Below are 21,630 nucleotides of genomic sequence, written 5' to 3'. Positions count from 1 at the left end.
TTTATAAATCGTCATTCATTTTATATTCAATCTTATTTAATAATTGGACACTTTAAGCTATGCAGTAAAACCTATTCCATACATTTAGCACACTTATATAACTCGTGCAACATACAAACCTGGAGCAAAATGGCCATACCCCAAACACGGAAATGTAAAACAAAATCGGCATACATCTCTCTTCTTTAATCGTTTTTCAAAAAAAAAACGTGTTTTGTTTGCAATCCATTGAAGACCGTCATTATCATATTAAATATTGTTTTTGGACTAGTGTTGTGGAATGATTGTCAATTTAGGGCACACGTTTCATAAGATTGTATGAATTTCAAGATTATGAATATATATAAATACGTCACAAAAATACGTCACTGTTTAAAGAAGATGTTTATTGATATTCTGCGGTTTACATGTTGAAGTGTACTATTATATTATTTATTTCAGCGTTTCTCAGTGCTGAGTGTTCTTACGTTTGTTTGTACTGTTATCATTCCGTTGTTTTCCTCTTATACATGTTTTTGACCTGTTTCCCTCGGTTTCAGGTTATATCTATATTTAGATTATATATATATTATGTATATGTTTGACACATTCCCAATTTCCATTCTCAATTTTATTGATCAGTATTTTTTTTTTTAATTTGTATTAAAATACATGTGGTTATTGTAGAATTTTCAACCTAAACGCAAGCTGAAAGACAAATGAAATTTACATTTCTGCGTAGGATTAAGTAAAAAACAATTGCAATTCATGACTATTGTTTTCCCTCTTCTTTCTCTCCTCTATACGTTCTTCGTATGCATCTCTTGTTAACAACAAGCACACATTCATAGTAGAGTACATTTAACATATGAGTAATGTCCATTATTTTTCAGTTTAGACAGTACAGAGGAAAATGAAGATTATTTTGTTGTTGGGTTGTTACAACCTATCAATACAGTATATGTATACAAATACCATTAAACTATGTTTCTATAGGATTTACTTTTTAAAATAAACGGTTAGGATTTTATTTTTCTGTCAACCATCGGTAGCCTCAAGCAGTTTTAAACGCGATACCTTTGAACTTCTATATGTATAGCCTAATATTCACAAGGTCATAACAGGTTTGTAAACTATATACTTATGTCCTACATGTTAACCCTAAACGTGTTAGTGTGTGACATTTGATGGTATATTTTTAATTTTGGTAAGTTCTACCGTTTTTATTTATATTTCTAAAAGAAATACCACAAGATGTAACATCATATCTTAAATGAAGTAAACTTTAACTAATGCTGATATTAAAAGATATTAAAAAGAAGAAAATAATTTCCTAAACTACGAATTTAGTGATCCATGTATCATGTGTATTTGTATTTGAATACAGGTACAAGTAAGATCAAGTAAGTAATAAATGTCAAATCATTATTTTTTTATGTTAAGTTGTGATGTTACGGTACATGTAACAGTAAATTGGTAGTGTTTATTTCCTTTCACATCATGCCGTACATACGTACAGGTGGAGAAAGTAATCATTAATTTAGAATAGAGGATATTGTATCTAAAAGAACAAAAAAGAATTCATTAATAAAATACATTTTAGTTACTTTCATAACGAATTAATGTAGTGTTTGCACAGCTAAATAAATACAAAAGGTCATGAAGAAGGTCGTAACGTTTATAGATGTTTAAATCACAAATTTGAAGTTAGTTTTTGTTTAATGATTTATTTTACATCAGACAAGTTGAACTCACATTATGATATGTCAGGAGCATGTTCAATGTTATTGTAATTGGCCGTGTAGGAATCTGAAGAACCATGGGTTATGTCATTGTTCGAACCCGAAAATAAAAATAACGTTACGTCATTGGTTGAATTTTCATTGTTTAGAATGTTTTTGACTAATTAAAACGTTTTTGTGTTCACTCTTACTGGACCTACTTCTTTCCATTGTTTATTAGTTTATTAGGTCTTTCCACCTTTCCTTTTCTTCTGATTATTTTTTTTTCTTCCGCCTAATTTTTTTCTTGCGGTGTAAACATGTTTCAAAAGATGTTGCTTAGTTTTTTTGTATATGATATCATACAGTCTATATGCTTTTGAAACTCACCCTGTTTAACCAAACACTTTTCTTTGTAAGAGTTATCTCCCAAAACACTGTTTTTCTTGTTATCAGATCTCCTCCGCAACCGTAAAAGAAACCGACAAATTTATTTTTCTAAATTGCTAGTTATATTCTCAAGATGTTAGGTTTTATTTTGACCGAAGCTTTATGAAGACCCCATATGAGAGTAATTTCCCCTTTTGTATTGAAATAAGTGAAATAAATTTGGAACTGTAAAATCATAAATGATAGAGGCCTAGGGTCTTTCGATTTGAGGTCCTTGGTCCAAAAAATAAAAATGAGGTCAAGGTCAAAGGTCAAGGTTATTTTGGCTTGTTATCTCTTATTTTCAGAAATCATAATTATAATATATCGACAAAATATTTTCACAAAATTGTTAGTTACGACATGTCGTAACACATAAATCTTAGTCGAAGGGTACGTAGATATTTGACGCGAGTTTTTCCCCTTTTTATATCTAATATCATACGTATGGCAATATAACTCATTAACAATATAAAGTAGAGATCTAGAGTCTTTTGATTTGAGGTCCTTGGTTTATGACCTTGAAATTGAGCTCAAGATCATATGTTTATTTAACGTTCTAAATTTTGACCTTTGCTTTTACCTCACATGTACACATGATAAAGCCATGGGACTTTTTGCATTAGGTTGTAAGCAATATGACCTTCAAAAGACAACCGGAAGTGACATTTTGTCAACCGGAAGTATCTATTTTTTGTACTAAATCAATGTAAAAGTACACTATCAAACAATGCCGGAGGTAATTTTTTTAAACTGGAAGTAAAATATTATCTCCCCTTTTTATATAGAAACCATATATTTTTGGAATAAGCGTACAATAAGCTGTCATTTGACGCTGAAACTGACATTTAAAATCAAGTTTTATTATTTTCATTTTTAAATAGATTCTTACTGGTGGAAAGACCTTCAATTGTTCTCTGAATAATTGGTTTTTAATATGTAATTAAATTTATTATAGAATTTTATAGGACATGATTTCCTAGGAAGATTGGTCTGGGGACGTAGATTACTTACATAAGATTAAATATACTAGTAAATTCTGTAATCATGGACTCTTTATACTAGTAATATTTGTCCGCCCAGACATTTTACCAGGACAAATTTATCACATACAAGTGTTCTCTTACATTTTTCACTTTGGGACCTTCTATAACTGACTATGCAGTATTCTCATTATAATTTCCTGACATAAAGTAATTGTATAAATAAAAATATCCAAGGTGGTTCTAATCACAAACATATTTGACATACCGCGATTTTCGTTCTTGGACACAACGTAACACTCGTAACCTAAATATGTCATGCCCTTTTCGTAACCGATATTTATTCTAAGTTTATGATGTTGTCATCATAGAGCAGCAGATGACTTAATAATCATTTATTAAGATTACGTTAAGAAATACAAAAACCGAAATTTGAAACAGGAAGTTTTGAATTAAGCTGGTTCTCAGCTAACTACGACACTTTGTTCATGTTTGAGAGTAAATGTAGCGTAATACAATCGGATTCCAGTTTAGTTTCGATTGTTTCCGTTAACATAAATAAAAAAAAAACCGGAAATCGTACATTTTTCAAAATATAAATATCGTGGTGAGAAGATTTAAAAGGGACGTGCTCGGATGAAAATCTTTCAATTTATTTTAATTTGCCTTATACCTTCAATTTCTTGAATAACAAGTTGATGTTTAATCTAATGGACAATTTCAATAATTGGTCTATCAAATATACCGTTGTGATGTTATATACTATTGTTTCAGAAAAGGGAGAAGGTTTGGTACCTTTTAAAACGTTTAATATCGCTGCAAATGTTTGCACCTGTCATATGTCAGGAATCTGGTGTACAGTAGTTGTCGTTTGTTTATACAGTTCATACGCGTTTTGCGTTTCTTGTTTTTATATAGATTAGACCGTTGGTTTTCCCGTTTGAATGGTTTACATTACTAATTTTTGGAGCCCTGTATAGCTCCCTGTTCGATGTGAGCCAATGCTCCGTGTTAAAGTCCGCACCTTGATATATAATGTTTACTTTTATAAATTTGAATTTGGATGGAGAGTTATCTCCTTGGCATTCATACCACATCTTCCTATATCTATCGTATTAGATAGTTCATTATACGTTGCAAAATATGAAATACTTAATCAATTCTAATAGTTCAGCAAAACTAAAATATGAACGAGATACATACAGGTCATGTGTGCACTGCATTACATTACTTGTGTAGATAATTTACTGATAATATAAACGGTACCAATTATTCTGAACCAGATGCACATTTCGACAATTCATTTCTCTTCGATGATGCTCGAGGTTAAACTTTTGAAAAGGAAAGCTTTTTAAAAACATGCTATAAAAAGCTATAAATAAAAAGACAACCAAGTATAACCAAAGCCGAACTGAACTGATATCACCGGACCATGTATGATAAGATATTCATAAAAAGGTGTAATAGATTATTTTACATATTATAGGTCATACTTATCTACTAAAAGAGGGACGAAAGATACCAGAGGGACTGTCAAACTTATAAATCTAAAATAAACTGACAACGCCATGGCTAAACATGAAAAAGACAAACAGACAAACAATAGTACACATGACACTATATAGAAAACTAAAGAATAAGCAACACGAATTCCACCAAAAACTAGGGGTGATCTCAGGAGCTCCGGAAGGGTAAGCAGATCCTGCTACTAAAATGATCACTTCATGTCAAAATAATTTTTCTTCATGGTCTGCTTTTCTTTTAGGTAAAAGACTATTACGATGGGAGACAAAACTTTAGATGATAATACTTCATCTGAATGGAAACCTGAATTGAAATATGACTTTGGTAAGCAAGACTGGTATAAATGATCCCTTTAAAAAAAATATCAGACCCCTTTTTTCTTCGGTTGTAAAAAATCTAAAAGGAAAATTATTGTTGAATTAGCACTTTTCATAATCAATAGGACAAGAGTTAGTTGTGGAACAGGATCAGATCACTCTTCTGGATCACATGAGATAAACCCGAAAGTTTGGTCAATTCGAATTGCTCTTTGTATCATCAATTGTTTTTTGGTTTTTCATGAGACGTTTTTCTTTGTCCTTTTGAACTTTCTTACTCTTTTTTAAGGAGGTAGATCTTGGTTCAGGGAGATAACTCTTTAAATCAGTTAAGCGTTTGTAAAAGTCAAGTTCATTAATGTTTTTTAAGCATTTACCTGAAACAGATTGAAAATAATCTATGTAACCTAGAAGCTTAGAATATGTTTTTGAAAATGGTTGACACAAACGTACTGATGATTTTAAGAGTTATTTCCCTTAACCTAGGTCTACCTCCTTAAATTATTCAGATCATACGCAATATATTTGCTGTTAAGTTTTAGCATATATTTCGACTATAGTTCTAGACGTGTTAATCTTGACAATAGCAGGACTCTGTCTCACAAAATACATTTATCAAGTAGAGTTTATAGAAGAAGATAAGTATAGTCATCTGTCCAACTCCCTTTCTTAAATAAAACAAAAAACAACTAATAAGGAGTTTGGCTTGCCTGCACGAATCTATATCCAGTCTGCTGTCAAAATATCTTTACTAGATGTCAACATTCCTATCATCATCCTTGCCAGCTCCATTTACAGAGTTTCATATCGGATATATTGCAAAATGTTTAAGCAACAAATATTTCCATGACAAATCCCTCAGGAATACCTGAACGCAATTTCTTTTAACTCGATCAACATCTTTATATACATACACTTCAATGTGTTGGCTGTTTGCAGTTTTGTCCGACACATATTTAATGCTTGACAGTTCTTTCAACGTGTTCAATTTCTAAAAATAGGTTGCATCTGCTCATATCTAACTCAATAAAGATCTAACAGACGTGGAATGATTCTTAATTTAGTCCGTGGCTTCATAATTTTACGTTGGAACGTGTCAGTACTACACAAAATGTAACACATACATATATGTTGGTAACCAACTTGCTGTCTTGCTTTTTTAATATGTTCAACAGAGAGGCGAAAGATACGAGGGGAACAGTCAAATGCACAAATCGAAAATAAACTGACAACGCCATGGCTAAAAATCCTTTTAAAATTTGTGTTGCATTTTTCTTAAGTTCTGCTAGATTGTATTTTTTCATATGTGTTTAGTACCTGCGGAGCAACGTTAAAATAACAACGACAAACAGTAGACAATAGACCATATATACAAATACTGAACTACTATAATTACAATTTAAAATACTAGAAACAGGTTATAAACATTACAGAACCATTCAACATTTATTTCAGATCCGATTACTAGTGAGGATGAAATTATTACCGTTGACTTGGGTGGAATACCAATACAATGTTTGAAGATAGGAGATGCATTACAGAATTTGAAAACGGCTAAATTATTTCCAGATTACAGAAAACACGTACCTAGTATCAGAAATATGGAAATGGATGCTGATGATGTCATAATATGTGCATTTGCAAAATCAGGTACTAAGTTTACCAATGTATATTTACAGCAACAAAAAAGAATAACAAACGATGACCGACAAAGCTAGTTTTTGTACGATGAATATGATAATAAATAGCAATCCAAGCTCAAAATAAAATTTCAAAAAAGAAAAAAAGGCACCGTTTGTAACACTCTGCACTTCCCAATTCTTGACAATATGAAAAAAACAATACCTCATGTAATAAATGTAATAGTGAATCGAACAATTTTTTGAAGGAAAATCACTTAATATATTACATGTAATAACATGTATTCAACTTAAACAGGGACACATTGGTTATGGGAAATAGCTTCCATGCTAAGAAGCGGAAAGGCAGATTATCATGGAAAAGAGAAAACTTCAGCCATGTTTGAATTCATTCCTGGAGAAGTGTTAAGGGTGTCACCAAAACCTCGTATTTATAATACTCATTTCTCGCCTCAGTGTTTACCAAAGCAGGCATTTGACAAAAAGTGCAAGATTCTGTTCCTTCAAAGAAATCCGAAAGATGTTATAGTGTCACTTCTTCCGTTTCTCCAGGGTTATAACTTCATAGATTCAACGATAAAATGGGAAGAATTCATCTACAAATATATGGAATTAGGTAAGTTGATAGAATATGTTAGTCTTTATTTTTTTTAAAAAAAAAACAGTGTTAAGTCAAGTTTTCAAGTTTTGTTACACATATCACAGTTTCTGAGACAATATTTACACTTTGGTATTTTAACATAAATTGCTGTTCATTTATGATACACAATGACCAAATAAAAATTATGTGTCTTAATAATATCAATTTGGCCAAGTTTCCATATTGAAGACCGTACGTACTTTAACCTATAATGGTTTTACTTTTACAAATTGTGACTTGGATGGAGAGTTGTCTCATTGGCACTCATACCACGTCTTCTTATTTCTAATTGTGTCTTATGTAAACATCAAAAATTGAGTTTTTTATTATCTGTAAGTCTAAGCTTCATGTTGGGTCCATAATATATAAGAAAAAAAAACAAGGAAAAGAAAGGCGAAGATGCAGAAGAAATTTCTGTAAGCCCAAAGATTTGGTTACAGTCCCGTAATTTTATTGTTGACATAAGGCTTTTTCAATCTTTTTCATCTAATATAGTTGAACATATATTGTTGTTTTTTTACCAACGTTTATAAATGCGACTAAATACTATCTAATTTCATGTCGAAAGGTTAAGTTTTCTTTACATAATTTTAATGATGATATTAGGTTATTTCATTTTTTTTTCATCTGTAACAAACAAACACATATCGTTATTATTCGAGTTATACCTATTTTTCCGTGTGATTTTACAAATTTCAGAAGTGGAATCTTCGTTATTGAACTGGTTTTACTATACAAGACAGTGGTATGAGTTCTTAAAGGAAGGACATGACAACATTTACTGCTTATCATATGAAGACATGAAAGACGTATATAATTTTTAGCTTATACTTATTCTTTTCAATTCTAAAATTCAACACTTAACATGAACATACTTGGCATTGACTATATACAATATCTTAAATCCATTAAAAAGGGCATTATCTACGAGATATAATAAAAAACAATAGGTACATGTTTTTTTGTTACATCATTAATGAAAGTGAAAAAGTTAAATACTAATTTGCTTTTTGAAGCCAGTTCGGTTCAATTTTGAATCTAATAATCATCGCTGATCATGATGAATTGTGTATTTGCAAGTGATTTATTCGACCTGATTTAATCCGTATGCATGTCACTTATTATCAAAACTTAAAGCTAGAGATGGCTTACGCATAAATTATGCCTGTTCAGTTTTAAAAAGAGAAACGAATGACAAAATTGAAAATAAAGCAAGGGTTAAGTATTTGATTGTCTGGTTCGATGCACAAACACTCAATCTCAAACCAGTAAAAACGATGGTTAACATATATTTTAACCTACAGTATGAAATCAAACAGACTTGAAAAAATCCAGTTGCATGATGTTGCTTTCTATTTATGTCTATGGTTATAATTAAATCGTGTTATTTGACCATTGACAGTCATACGAGGTCACCTTGGTAGTTAAGTAGATAGCATCCAGATACACACTTAATCTAAATTAACACGAAATCCTCATACAATTATCGAGCCAATACATTGTAAATTGTTTATTTTAGACATCCTATAATTTGGTGGATAATCGTTTTAGTACGTTCAAAATCAAATACAAGAATGTGGGTCAAAATTGTGAACATTCAACAGCTAAAGCCTCCGTGAATAATAAATGATATTGCCTTATATTAAGTGTGAATTTCTAAAGGTTACATTAAAAATGCGTTTATTCATTTTTTTCCTTCAAAAATTATTTTGGAACCCTTTGAAATGAAACCAAAACAATATAACAATCAATAATTGGACCTTTCTGTAATTTCAGCTTTAAACAATTCAGATATCATTTGAATTAATATCATCAACGCTAACAGAAAACACAAGTGATGTATTAGATACCTTAAAAGAATATACAGTAAGCAATACACATACATTTAAAGATATTACACTTAGTTTTTCTAAAAAAAAAGTAGTTAATTTGCCATTATTTTTATTGTTGTTTTTTTTTTAATGTGATTAAAATGTCAGATGAGGGCCATTGAGTAAACCAATCTATTCCTTTTTACAGGATCCAGTTACGGAAATATCGAAACTTGCTAAATTTCTAGAAGTTGAAGCAAACAGTGATTTGGTAAAAGATATAGCAGTCAAATGTAGTTTCCAAAACATGAAACAGGCAGCGAGTTCAAAGCAGGAAACATTTGCAATCAATAATAAAGAACTTGCTAAGAAAATTACAAATTTCACATACAGAAAAGGTATAAAACTATATTTAACTCTTTTTTTCTTCTTTTTTTTTAAATTATTTTTAGTATACTTGTTTGAGATACATAAAGTACCGGTACCTTATCCTGTCCTCGAGTGTTTAATATATTTTAATATCAGTGGATAGGTAAGTAGTTGTTAATGCACAATATATAATAGTTTAGATAATGACATATATGCAACTGAATAAAAATGAAATAACATGATTTATTATAAATTCTAGTTCAAGACGATAATTAATTTTTTTCTGGAACACGATTATAGAATGTATATCACATATGGATTATTTGACGATTATTGCAAGGAAACAATAGCAGGTTTCGGAGTTAATTTTCTAGCTCGATCGCACTTACAGTGTATTGATACATAAAGCAAAGCTATTCCGAGGCTTTCAACTTTTTTGGTTTTAGGTCAGGACAGAAAGGATGATACTTTCTATATCAAAATCAACACCTATATTATTTTTTTATTATTCATATGATAAGTTGACTGGTGGTTTGCGCATAAAACAACATTCTCTTTAATTAACAAAAAGTAAGTATCAGAACATTCGGGATATGTGCTTCTCTATATTTATTTTTGAATAAGTGTTGGACAGTTAGCTAGTATTGAACGTGTTCGCAGAAAATATAATGCATTGTTTGCTTGGCACACCTCATATTTTAAACATAACTTTCGGTTTTTCATGTTTTTACTACTAATTTTTACAATCGTTCATGTTATTAATCTTTTTTTTTCTGAAACTCCTCTACTAATGCAATTTTCATTATGTTGAGTACTCAGTGTCTTCATTCTCTTTAACAGGTGAGGTTGGAGACTGGAAAAACTACTTTACCGTTGCTGTCAATGAGAAATTCAATGCTCGGTTTGCAAAAAAGATGAAAGGAATTGACTTTAAATATCGCTTTTCTTTATAACATATAACTTGTGAATTCACTCATTATAATAAACACTCATAATAACTGACTTATTACCAAATTATATTATATAAGGATCTGATTAGATTCGTATGTACACTCTCTTTCTGTTACCTTTAATTGTGATGTGATGTGTTGTGTAAAAGAGAATATGTGGTATAATTACCAACGAGACCTAAGGACACAGAAACTATCAACTATAGGTAACCATATGGCCTTCAACAATGAGCAAAGCCCATACTGCATAGTCAGCTATAAAAGGCCTAAGTCATTAATACAGATGAAGAATGAAGTAATAAAAACAGATAAAGCACAAATTAAATTCATGTTTAGGCAATGGTACACACGAAGGACGATGAAAACATGATATACAATGTATCTTAATCATATAAAAATATAATGTAGTCACCTTTTATGTTTTGCTATGATTTCGATGATATAATTTTACAAAAATATAGTAGTACTATATACACTGCTGGTGAAAGTTTCATTTCGATGGTATCCCTATGTCATTCAAAGCTCTGATTTTCTTTCTCGGCTTTTGTATTCCCTCTTTATTTGTATTAATAAGTTTTGGATGTTTTAATGTGTTGGCTATAAGAATCATTGAAGAGACATTTCAATGCTCATCTGATGCATACCAATTTGTATTATCTATGCCATTATTTAACCTCTCGGATAGTTGTCAGATTTTGGTCATTCATTTGACAAGGAAGAACGCTATTTGAAAATCAAGACATAATTCAATAATAGGTAATTTGTTTATTTTCGTTTTCATCATACTGCCTGATCCGGATAACAAAAAATGAAATTATGAAATGAAAAAAGAATTATTCAAACTCATTCAAAGGGTATATACATTTATACATGTCTCAAAATCGCTGATATAAAAAAGATTGCAATCGCTAACATTTTCAATAATAAAAATCGTGGAAACCCTTCTATTGATAAATGTTATACCGTAAAATAAGTTACGTGTCTCCGTCTTTCCACTAACAATACGATAAGGTCTACGTTTAATAATTGCACAGTTTCCTTAAATTTTGAAACTGGTAATAAACTGAAAAACTAACAGTGTTATTTATTAACTTACATGAAACAAACATGGGACGCAGTGCGTAGATAAAACTAGACTTTATTTATCTTAACGCACGCATGAACATCTTTATTGTTTAAACTATTACTTTAAAAGTATCATTTATCAACACTTTTAAAACACACTCATCCTACTAAATATTTAAGAATTAACCCTTTAGAAATTGTAAATAAGCAGCCTGGGGAATCTCGTTCAAAGTTTGTACGATGACTGAAAATAATTAGATTAAATTGGATTAAAAAGTCAGCAGTCTGTCCTCTCTTTCTAAATTAAAATATCATGGGGAGCGACAATTCATGTATATCAAGAACCGATTATGTTAACGCAACATTTTGAATATAGTTTCTAAAACTGTTCGTAAACACCGCTCTTATGGGCTTAGAATAAATCGCATTCATAGAAAATGCCGTATCAACAATACAATTATTTCTGACCTAATTAGTATTTCACAAAATCAACGGCAGACATTTTCAGTAAACCAAGCTCTGTTCTTTACCAGTTAATAAATTACATCAAATGTTAGAGAATTGCAATACAATTCCAAATTGCAGTCCATAGCGTGAAATCGTCCAAATTGCATATTGTTATTCTCAACTGTTTCCCAATATTGATCGCCCTCAAGATCATAAAAAAAAATTTGATTAAGATCCAATATGTCAATAAAGGTTTTATAAAAACTGTAAACAGATTTATTTAGTAGAGATTTAGTTACGATAGTGTTGTCAGATCATAAAAGATGGCATATTTTGGTATTGATATTGATTAACTCATATGGTCTTTTGTCTTGTTCTGAAACTAGTTGTTGGCATGACACGGGTAGTGTATTTCTCATTATCTTTTTATTTATGATACAATACAGCTAACGGGATAAACTATGTTTGATTTTCATACGATGCAGGCATAATTTTCAAATCAGTTCAGCAGAAGTCTGGAGCCATCATATCAGTTGCTGCTAGTAGTGTCTTGTTAATTTATCATTGTTTCATTGTCATTTTGCCTTGTTTCTTTTGTTACCTTTTCTGAAACCGAACTAAGACTTCTACCAAATTGATTTTTACAGTGCGTTTTGCTGTGTGTTTGTTTATTCTACATTGTCAAGAGGAACAGTTCAAGGTTGAGAGATAATTTATTTACTGTAAACCAATTAATTTTCGGAAGATATTTATTTTTGCTACTTTTCGCGAGTAGAAAAATAACGTGAATAATAAATCGTCGCTAACTTGTAAAACTTCGTGTTTTCCTTATAATACTACATCAAGTAAATTTGAAAATTGCAAAACTAAATCGCCGTGAAATGGGCATGAAAGGATTTAACGCAATAAAAAGTATCCGCGAACAATAGTATTCAACCCAATCGCTTTGTTGCGATTGTCGCATGTCAGTAGCCTCTGGCCTTTGAGAGTCTTGGTTTTTTTTAATTGTAGTTTATTTGTATGTTTTGGAGTTTAATTTTTTGATGTGATACCCATTTTACTGAACTAGTACACATTTTGTTGAAGGGGCGGCTGATTTTCTTGCTGTCTTGAGGACAATTGGTGGCTTTTTTTGTTTTTGTTTTTTTTGTGCTTTTTGGTCGCGTTGCTGTCTCTTTTGCACATTGCTCATTTCCGTTCTAAATTTTAATATTTTCATGGATAGGACTTGAAGCTAAATAAAAATATAAGCCAATGTGTCAGTGCAGCAACGTGATGTGTACAGTCAATCCACCAATTCGTCGATGAAATGCACGCGATTCCAGTCATACAACTGAACAACTATTCCAACATTGTGTACGCGTCAAAGTAGTTTAAGTAACTATTTCGTCTTACTTCATATTTTAACCAAAAACATACTGTTAAGACAAATTGCGGATAAATAGAATAAAGTGTCCTTTTCTATTTTAAATTGACTTTATGAGTTCGAATATCAGCTTGGCATAACAGGCTCCCTTGGTATTCTTGTAAATAAGGTCAGATGTAAAAAGTAATAAAATTCATTTTTTTCTATATATATGAGCTTATATAAAAACCTTGCTTTATTCATAGTATAACTTTAAAGAGGGGCGAAAGTTACAAAAGACATTCAAACTCATAGTTTGAAAACAAAATTGAATATCTCTTCCTCTGTGACGTTCACATTATGACGTCAAACATGCGATTCTACACCAAAGATGATGTGAACCTAGCCATTTAGTCAAAAGACTTCAAATATTTCAATCCTTTAAGGGTTGATTTGAAATACAAAAATAAGAAGCAAGGAACGTGGTTGTTAAACTTGATATATCGTCGCTGGGCTTCAAAAATGTTGTAAATTACAAATTTAAAAAAAGAAAAAAATATCTCACAAACAGGCTTTAAAAATTTCGGCAAAATGCATGCTTCCAAAATGTCGTATGTGAACTTGAACATTTTTGTAAATAGCAGTGAAATAAAAACTTTGACATTTTTGGATTATCCAAGAACTTATTTTTTTTTCACAGAAATAAAGAATGTACAATTATTTTTTTCCCAAAGCCATTCTACAACTATTTTCAAGTTTTCATACATTTTGGAAGCAAACTTTACAAACAACTGACATTGGCAATTTTGTAATATGTCTTATTTCACACATTTTGATTGGTCTAACTGCATGCCTTTTTGTAATACAAAAGATTTCCCCCCCCCCCCGCCCAGACCATTGGTGTCAAAAAGAATGTTTAGCCAAAAAAGTCATATACGACATTTTAAAAGCCCAGCGACGATATACTTTTTGCATGTTTTGTGCTTCTTTGTTGAATATTGGTTTGTTTTGTTCTGATTGAGATTGTGAAGTGCTGATGACTGCTGCAACCCTTTTTCACAATTTTTCCTATTATGTCTGTTTTGTGCTCTCAACGTTGTAAACATAATGGTATTTGATGCTACTGTCATACCACAGATAGTTTAAGCCCTATAAAACTAGGTTCAATCCATCATTTTCTAAATTTGAAAATGCCTGTACCAAGTCAGGAATATGACAGCTGTTGTCCATTTGTTTTATGTGTTTTATAATTTCATTTTGCCATTTGATTAGGGACTTTGCATTATAAATTTTTCTCGGAGTTCAGTATTTTTGTGAATTTACATTTTATATATCAACGTCGTCAACACCTATACCTAAACAGTTTGGGTAAAATTGTTGTTACCATATAACACAAACATTCCTTTACTTACCAGAAAGTACTTATTAGAATAATCGGTGGTTGTTCTGTTCATGCACTGCTGAAAACTGTTCACAGTGTTGAATGTGTTCTCAGAAGACATGACTGCATTGTTTGTTTGACACAAATTATGTTTCAGCTCAAATGCATGTATCGATCTTCCATATTGTTATTATTGATTTCAACAAATTATATTGCTCATGTTTTTTATTTTATTTATCTGTAAAACATGAAACTCTTCTCATGCAATTGGTTTTATGTTTAGCAGTTAATATATAAATATATCAATACTATTCGATAGGTGAGGTTGGAGACTGGAAAAACTATTTTACTGTTGCTGTCAATGAAAAATTCGATGCTCAGTTTGCCAAGAACATGAAAAAGAATTGACTCCAAATATCGTTATTCTATATAATTCCAACTTATGAATGCAATGATTATAACAGACATACAACCAAAACATACATTATATTTAAAAAAAAAACTGATTAGATTCGTATCTATACTAGCTTTTGTTGCTTTCTATATCTGTACAGCTCAGTTGGCGACTCCTCGACGTGTACGACACATCTCTTTCTTATGTATTCAAGTTGACCAAATCATTAACATGATTAATAAAGAGGAAGAAAGCATCATATTACAGTGTTAAAGCATAAAAACATTGCTAGGGCAAGGGTGTACAAGATTTGCAGATGAGATATCTTAAAGGTATGACATAACAATTTGGATCAACTTTTTGGGTTTACTTTGACTTCGTAGATATATTTATATACAACAATACAATGCTGGTGGAGGTTTTCTCCCAGACGGTATCGCTAGCTCGTGGATGGTAATAATTTAATAAATTAATTGTTTTAAAATCTTTCAATTGATTGAAATGCTTGTCTTGCCCGGGAATAGAAGTTAATGGTGGCAGGATAACTTATGCTTCAGTTTTCCACCTGGCCTTAGATAGTGGTGCAATGCAGCAACAAGAACAATGTGTAAAAAGAAATCAGTTGAAATAGTTTGACTCACCATATTGACCCCAATCACAAACATAGCTGACATGAAAAACCACAAAATACTGATCTACGCTTACACAACTGATGAAAGCTAATACAAAGCCAATAACAAGAAATAAATAAATTAACGTATTTTCAGTGTAAACATGTAATATTTTACCTCAATAGACATTTTGTTTATATTTCCGTGGTTTGCCTATAACTCTTAAACCAATAAAGGAATGAAGTAAAAAAACAACAAGTCCCACATTTAGCTTTCGTTTGATGTTATGTAAATTAATATTACATCTTCTGCATGCATAGCTTTGATTTGCCCATCTTTTTACCTGCTATTCTTTTTTGTCCTTTTTGTTTATAAGTTAAATGTTTTGGGGTATGTTTTGAATATTTTTGGCTTTAACTATCATTGTAGAGACAATTATTATCGAAATAAGCATCTGGTGCATGGAAGTTTGTAGCGTTCATGTAATACCAAAAACGAAATTATGTTGCTACACAAATTGTAAACAAATTTACTATAAGCATATGTGATACTAGTTGGTTTATATTCATTTTTGTTACAGTTTTGCAATTATTTATTTTGGAATATTTATAAATGCTCGTAATATGCTTTCATCTATAAATATCCAAAACATTTAATGAAGTATTTTATATCTCCTTACCCTTCCGGAGCACATGCGAATATCCCCAGTTTTGTTGGGGTTCGTGTTGCTTAGTCTTTAGTTTTCTATGTTGTGTCTTGTGTACTGTTATTTGTATGTTTGCCTTTTTATTTTTTAGCCATGATGTTGTCAATTTATTTTCTATCTATGGGTTTGACTGTCCCTCTGTTATCGTTCGCCCCTCTTTTGTAAAAGAGTTCAGCCTTTTGCAGTCTTCAAGCAATGTGGTCAAGATTTAGTTGTTTCCAATTTAAAATCGAATCAAGTATTTCAGATGGTCAAATATTTCGCTATTGCTAGAAGTGTCATACTTAAGCATTTGGTTTGGTAAACTATGTTTTAAAACATAAATATATCTACATGGATTTATTTAATTTATTGACCATATTGCGAGCAAATGTTGTATTGACATTCTTGCTTATTTAAACATAGATTCTACCTTGGGTAGCAGAAAATTCCACATTTAGGACTTATGATGTTAACAACTCAAGACATATTAACCTGCAACGATTAGACTCATTTAAATATGTAATTTGTTCTACTTTCTTATTTGTCTGTTGCGTTGTTATTTTATTTATTTGTGAACATGATCATTTTACTTTACTTAACATGCTCAATATAATGAATTTTACTATGTAAAGAAAGTCATTGTTCTTTTTTAAAGTATCATATGAGAAATAAACACATCAATGTGAAAACCTCAGGTTTTATACAACTGTGCTCTGTTCTCGATAAACACAGCTTAAAATTAAACCAATATCAGCCATCAGTTGTTGAAAAAGATAAATCACATTAATTCTGAACTCCGAGGAAAATTAAAAAAAAAGGTCCTTAATCAAATGATAAAATCAAAAGCTCAAACACATCAAACAGGTGGATAACAACTGTCATAATTCTGACTTTGTACAGGCATTTTAACAACTTTTCTATGAATAAATTAAGAATGTGTCAACGTAATAACATTAACGTTATCAATTTTCCTGCACCAGTTGCGCATTTCGACAATACATGTCTATTCAGTGGTGCTCGTGGCCAAAATATTTGAAACCCAAAGCTTATATAAAAGATGAAGAGCTATAATCCAAAAAGTCCAAAAAGTATAGCCAAATCGTAAAAGGAATCAAGGCTTTGCATAAAAAAAGGACGAAAGATACCAAAGGGACAGGCAAACTCATAAATCTAAAACAAACTGACAACGCCATGGCTAAAAATGAAAAAGACGAACAAATAACAGCACACATGACACAACATAGAAAACTAAAGAATAAACAACACACACCCCACCAAAACACTAGGGGTGATCTCAAGGGTAAGCAGATCCTGCTCCACATGTAGCACCCGCCGTGTTGCTTATGTGATAACAAATCCGGTAAATAGTCTAATTCGGTAGGTCATATTCATGAAAGAGAAGGAGATTGTGGTTACGACGTAAGGAACATATCCGATATCAATTGTGAAACGGTTATTCCATAACGGTCATTCAACTCGTGATGGCGTCCGTAAAATTTACGAAGGGATGATTTCAACTTCACCATTTGGAACTCTTGGTTTTATAGCTTCCTTGTGAGCAGCAACCCTCTATCAAGAAAATCTTGATAGGAAATGCAAGCACGGGAATATCGTATCAATTGGGAGATATATACCCCGTATGCAGGTGCTGCTGGAATGTTGCTACTTAGAAATGGAAAGTTAACAATTGGAAAGCTGAAATCATCTCTTTTGTCGTAAAGTTTTGTTTTCAACCGACCCTAAAAAACATGAGGGTAAGTAAACGACAAAATTAGCCATAAACATCTAAACGGTAAAACATATTTATAATAATAAACGGGTGTCAATGATTAGTGGAAAGCTTTGTATCGTTGAAAATTGTTTTGATTTTTTTTAAGCAAAAACCATATAAAATCTGCTTCATGACGACAAGATTATGTTTTTTTTCAAAAATGATGAAAGCATGCAACAGTTATGAAAAAAAATCATAATCTTGAATATTTTACGATGGACCAAGGATATAACAACATCAGTGCTTTGTTACAGGCATGATTTATAACAAATAATCTTGATAATTATTTGGTGATCAATTTAGAAGTATTATGTGTTTTAATCCTTGAATTTCAAATGAGAGCATTTGATTGTTACTTACTAAAAAGGGCGCATCGAACGCATGACTTTATGCAGTACATTATATGTTATTCGGGTCTCAGACAGGGTATATACTGTGACATTCCCGGCTTAGAGTTTATATCCCCTGAGCCGAAGGCGAAAGGGATATAAGCCCTAAACCGGGAATGTCACAGTATATACCCTTTCTGAGACCTGAATTACACATATATTACGGATTACCCCTGACTTAATGTTATTTTCCAGTGCAGGTATTTGTTGACAACACATATATATTGAAAAACCCAACCTGATATGTTCGGCATACGTGAAGGATTTTCTAATTTGCTGTGAACATAATTTTATCGTGTATGTAATAATTTATAATAACACTTTTAACATTAAATTTAAGTATTAAAAGTGTAAATTGAGTGATTTTGTATCAAAAATGTATTATTGACTGAAGCACGTCATTATTCTCCCTCTGTGAGCCTCTGACAGTCTGATAGCTTTTGACTACGTCACATAGTAACCGGTGTTATGATGACCTTTTTGAGGTTCCAATTGGGGATAAAAACGTCGTATATACCCCGGCAGTTTCCTGAATATATACTGACATCTCTGTGTTGTTATCCAATCACAAACCTCGACACATTTGTAATCCGTAATATATATTTATATCATATGAACACAACATGCACAACATCTATATTCTCATATTGCATCTAGTGTGTTTTTTGTTAACGAAATGGCTCACTCAAATTACATCTGTTTAGTTTAAAACATATTCATTTTATTAAAACAATATATTAACATCACTCATCAGTCTACATATTCATTTATGTAATCAATTGAATTTGAAAACTATATTACTATTAAACATGTTAAAGCAAAATTATATACAATGTTAAAACTGCAAATGTAAAGAAACAACAATAATATGTTCATTCGAATAACACTATTTATTTTTTCATTATAAGCATTATCTTAACTGGATTCCAATATTACTAATACAATGATTCGTAATAAAGTATTTTCAATAAAATATAAATACTGACAGATTTCTTCAAAGAGAACTACGCGATAAGTGTTATTTGCACTATATCTTAGTTGTTATTGTACTACGGATGAATTTTCGGCAAAGAGGGCATTTCCATAGTTTTGGAGAGCACGATTTACATGTAACTAAATGTCCACACGGCAGAAAAGTTACCCCAACCTTCTGGTCTAAACATATTTTGCACGTGTATAAATCTTCCAGTTCTTCATTCTCCTTTTGAAGTGTTCCAGGGTCATCAACATCTTTAATATAAGGGATGAAGAAATGAACACAAAATTATTTTATGTCATAGATACATGAATATGAGATTTTCTAATGTTCAAGTAAATTTTCCCAATCCTAACATACTTACATTATTGTGTTTAATGTACTGGTTATCCCCTTGTAATGGACTATGAAACATTTCCGTTATCCCTTATCTCTTATCTCTTATGCGAACTTTGATGTAAAACAGTAGATATAACAATTTGAATAATATGTGCCATTGTCCATAAACTCATTAGAGAGACTAGAACCGAGATGTTTTACGCCAGACGGGCGTTTTGTCTACAAGAGACTTTTCAGTGACAGTCGAATCAAATGAAGCATACTTTTGCATATTGTATAATACGTAATCAGTTTTTACTAACTTAAAGGTAGAAAATATTTACGTCTCTAAAGTAATATTTCCTTTACATTTTAGCTGCTAAATTCTATATTTCCTACGCTATGTTGGTCTCTAACAGATGATGATATTTCATTGGCAATCATATTACATCTTTTTGTCTTAATATTATTGCAAATAACTATTGATAGACAATATCAAACCATGAGTTAAATGTCAGGTAAAACATTGATACATTATATACATACCTTTACTCTTTCTCTCAAAATCTTTGTCTATTGGTTTAAAATCTTTAGTTGGTAATGTTATCTCTGTTTTATCTAGTAAACCATTTTCGTCGTTTTCGTAGACACCATTCCATGAATTGTAAACTTTGTTAGTACCAATAGCTGGACCGCTACTACTTCCAGAAGGGATAGTGTCATGTTATTTAAGAATGGAAGTAACCAAAAGGTTCGTCGTAATAGAATGCCAATCTAAAAAAGATTCAGTAAATCATGTACTAAAAGTAGTTTCTAATTATTCGTTACGCTAAAGAAAATAAGCACATTTATTTTGAGTGTAATACATTTACAATTTTGATGATCTTTTGAGGAATTACATGTATATTAAAACCAATGCTGGCTAAATTATTTCCTTATGTTGTATCCAGAATAACAAAAATACCGTATTATAAGGAAATTTTAAAACGGAAAATCCCTCAACACATGACAGAATCAAAAGCTTTTACACATTAAACGAATGGAAAAAACAGTCATATTCCTGATTTTGAACAGGCAAATTTCTTTGTAGAAAATTGTTTTTTAAATCTGGTTTTATTTTATCGCTAGCTTTACCTTACTTGTATGACATTTGCGTAAAATTGACTTATATTGACAACAATCTACCTTTAAAATGGTTTCAATTGTGAATTGGTAGAATAACTGCAAACGGTGACTTGAAAATGTTAACTTTCAGTTGCATAATACCTAATCCGAGATATTTGATTTGATTTTAATATATTCATTGTTTTCAACGAAATAACTTCAGATGTAATCCAAGATTTTTTTTATATCTTGCAATTTAAACGCGTTTAAATAAAACAAATAATTGAGTAGATATTAAGTTGTGCATTTGTATGCACCTGTTCTAAGTTAGGGATTGTCGTTTGTTAAGGAGGTTCTCGTTTTTTGTTTTTTAACCCTTGGTATTCCTCGCTGAATGTTTTGGAGCCCTTTTATCATGTTTATAGCTCACTTGTCGGTGAGAGAAAAGGCTCCGGTTTGAAAAGCCATTCAATGATCTATATATAATGGTTTACTTTTTTTTTCAAAACGTGTCTTCGAAGGAAAGTAGATATCTTCTTATACATGTTATATCTATGATTGTTTGTTCTCGTTTGTCAATGTCCGTTGTTTTGACTCCATATTGGACTTGTAATATTTGATTGCCTTTTGATATATTGTCTCTCTTTCGTTTGCTAAAAGAATTTTGACTTTGGTTGCGATATATTTTAAAATAATCTGGAAAGTTACCAAACAAATGTATCATGTGTACCTTTAATCAAATGGTAGCGATACCATGGATACTGACCTACTGATAATT

At 31.2% G+C, this 21,630-nt stretch overlaps 2 protein-coding genes across 2 annotated transcripts in view; one reads left to right on the top strand and one right to left on the bottom strand.

The window, feature by feature from the left end:
- The first annotated feature begins 1,116 nt into the window (after window positions 1–1,116).
- Window positions 1,117–10,405, top strand: LOC143049086 (sulfotransferase 1E1-like). The gene is made up of 7 exons (XM_076222864.1): window positions 1,117–1,186; window positions 4,878–4,960; window positions 6,409–6,603; window positions 6,892–7,209; window positions 7,933–8,042; window positions 9,253–9,442; window positions 10,254–10,405. Exons 2-7 carry the CDS (start codon window positions 4,894–4,896, stop codon window positions 10,364–10,366), a joined length of 993 nt encoding a protein of 330 aa, XP_076078979.1. The 5' UTR covers window positions 1,117–1,186; window positions 4,878–4,893; the 3' UTR covers window positions 10,367–10,405.
- Window positions 10,406–19,226: 8,821 nt separating this feature from the next.
- Window positions 19,227–21,630, bottom strand: part of LOC143047351 (putative inhibitor of apoptosis) — a 248,916-nt gene continuing 246,512 nt past the window's right edge. Inside the window, exon 8 of the mRNA XM_076220383.1 lies at window positions 19,227–19,684. Within this exon, the coding sequence (XP_076076498.1) occupies window positions 19,482–19,684 (203 nt within the window). The 3' untranslated portion in view covers window positions 19,227–19,481. The remainder of the gene's footprint in view (window positions 19,685–21,630) is intronic.

Source organism: Mytilus galloprovincialis, chromosome 10, assembly GCF_965363235.1.
Source record: "Mytilus galloprovincialis chromosome 10, xbMytGall1.hap1.1, whole genome shotgun sequence".
NCBI classification, from domain to species: Eukaryota; Metazoa; Mollusca; class Bivalvia; order Mytilida; family Mytilidae; genus Mytilus; species Mytilus galloprovincialis.
The sequence above is the reverse complement of the archived record's forward strand: the minus strand, read 5'-3'. Positions and strand labels throughout refer to the sequence as shown.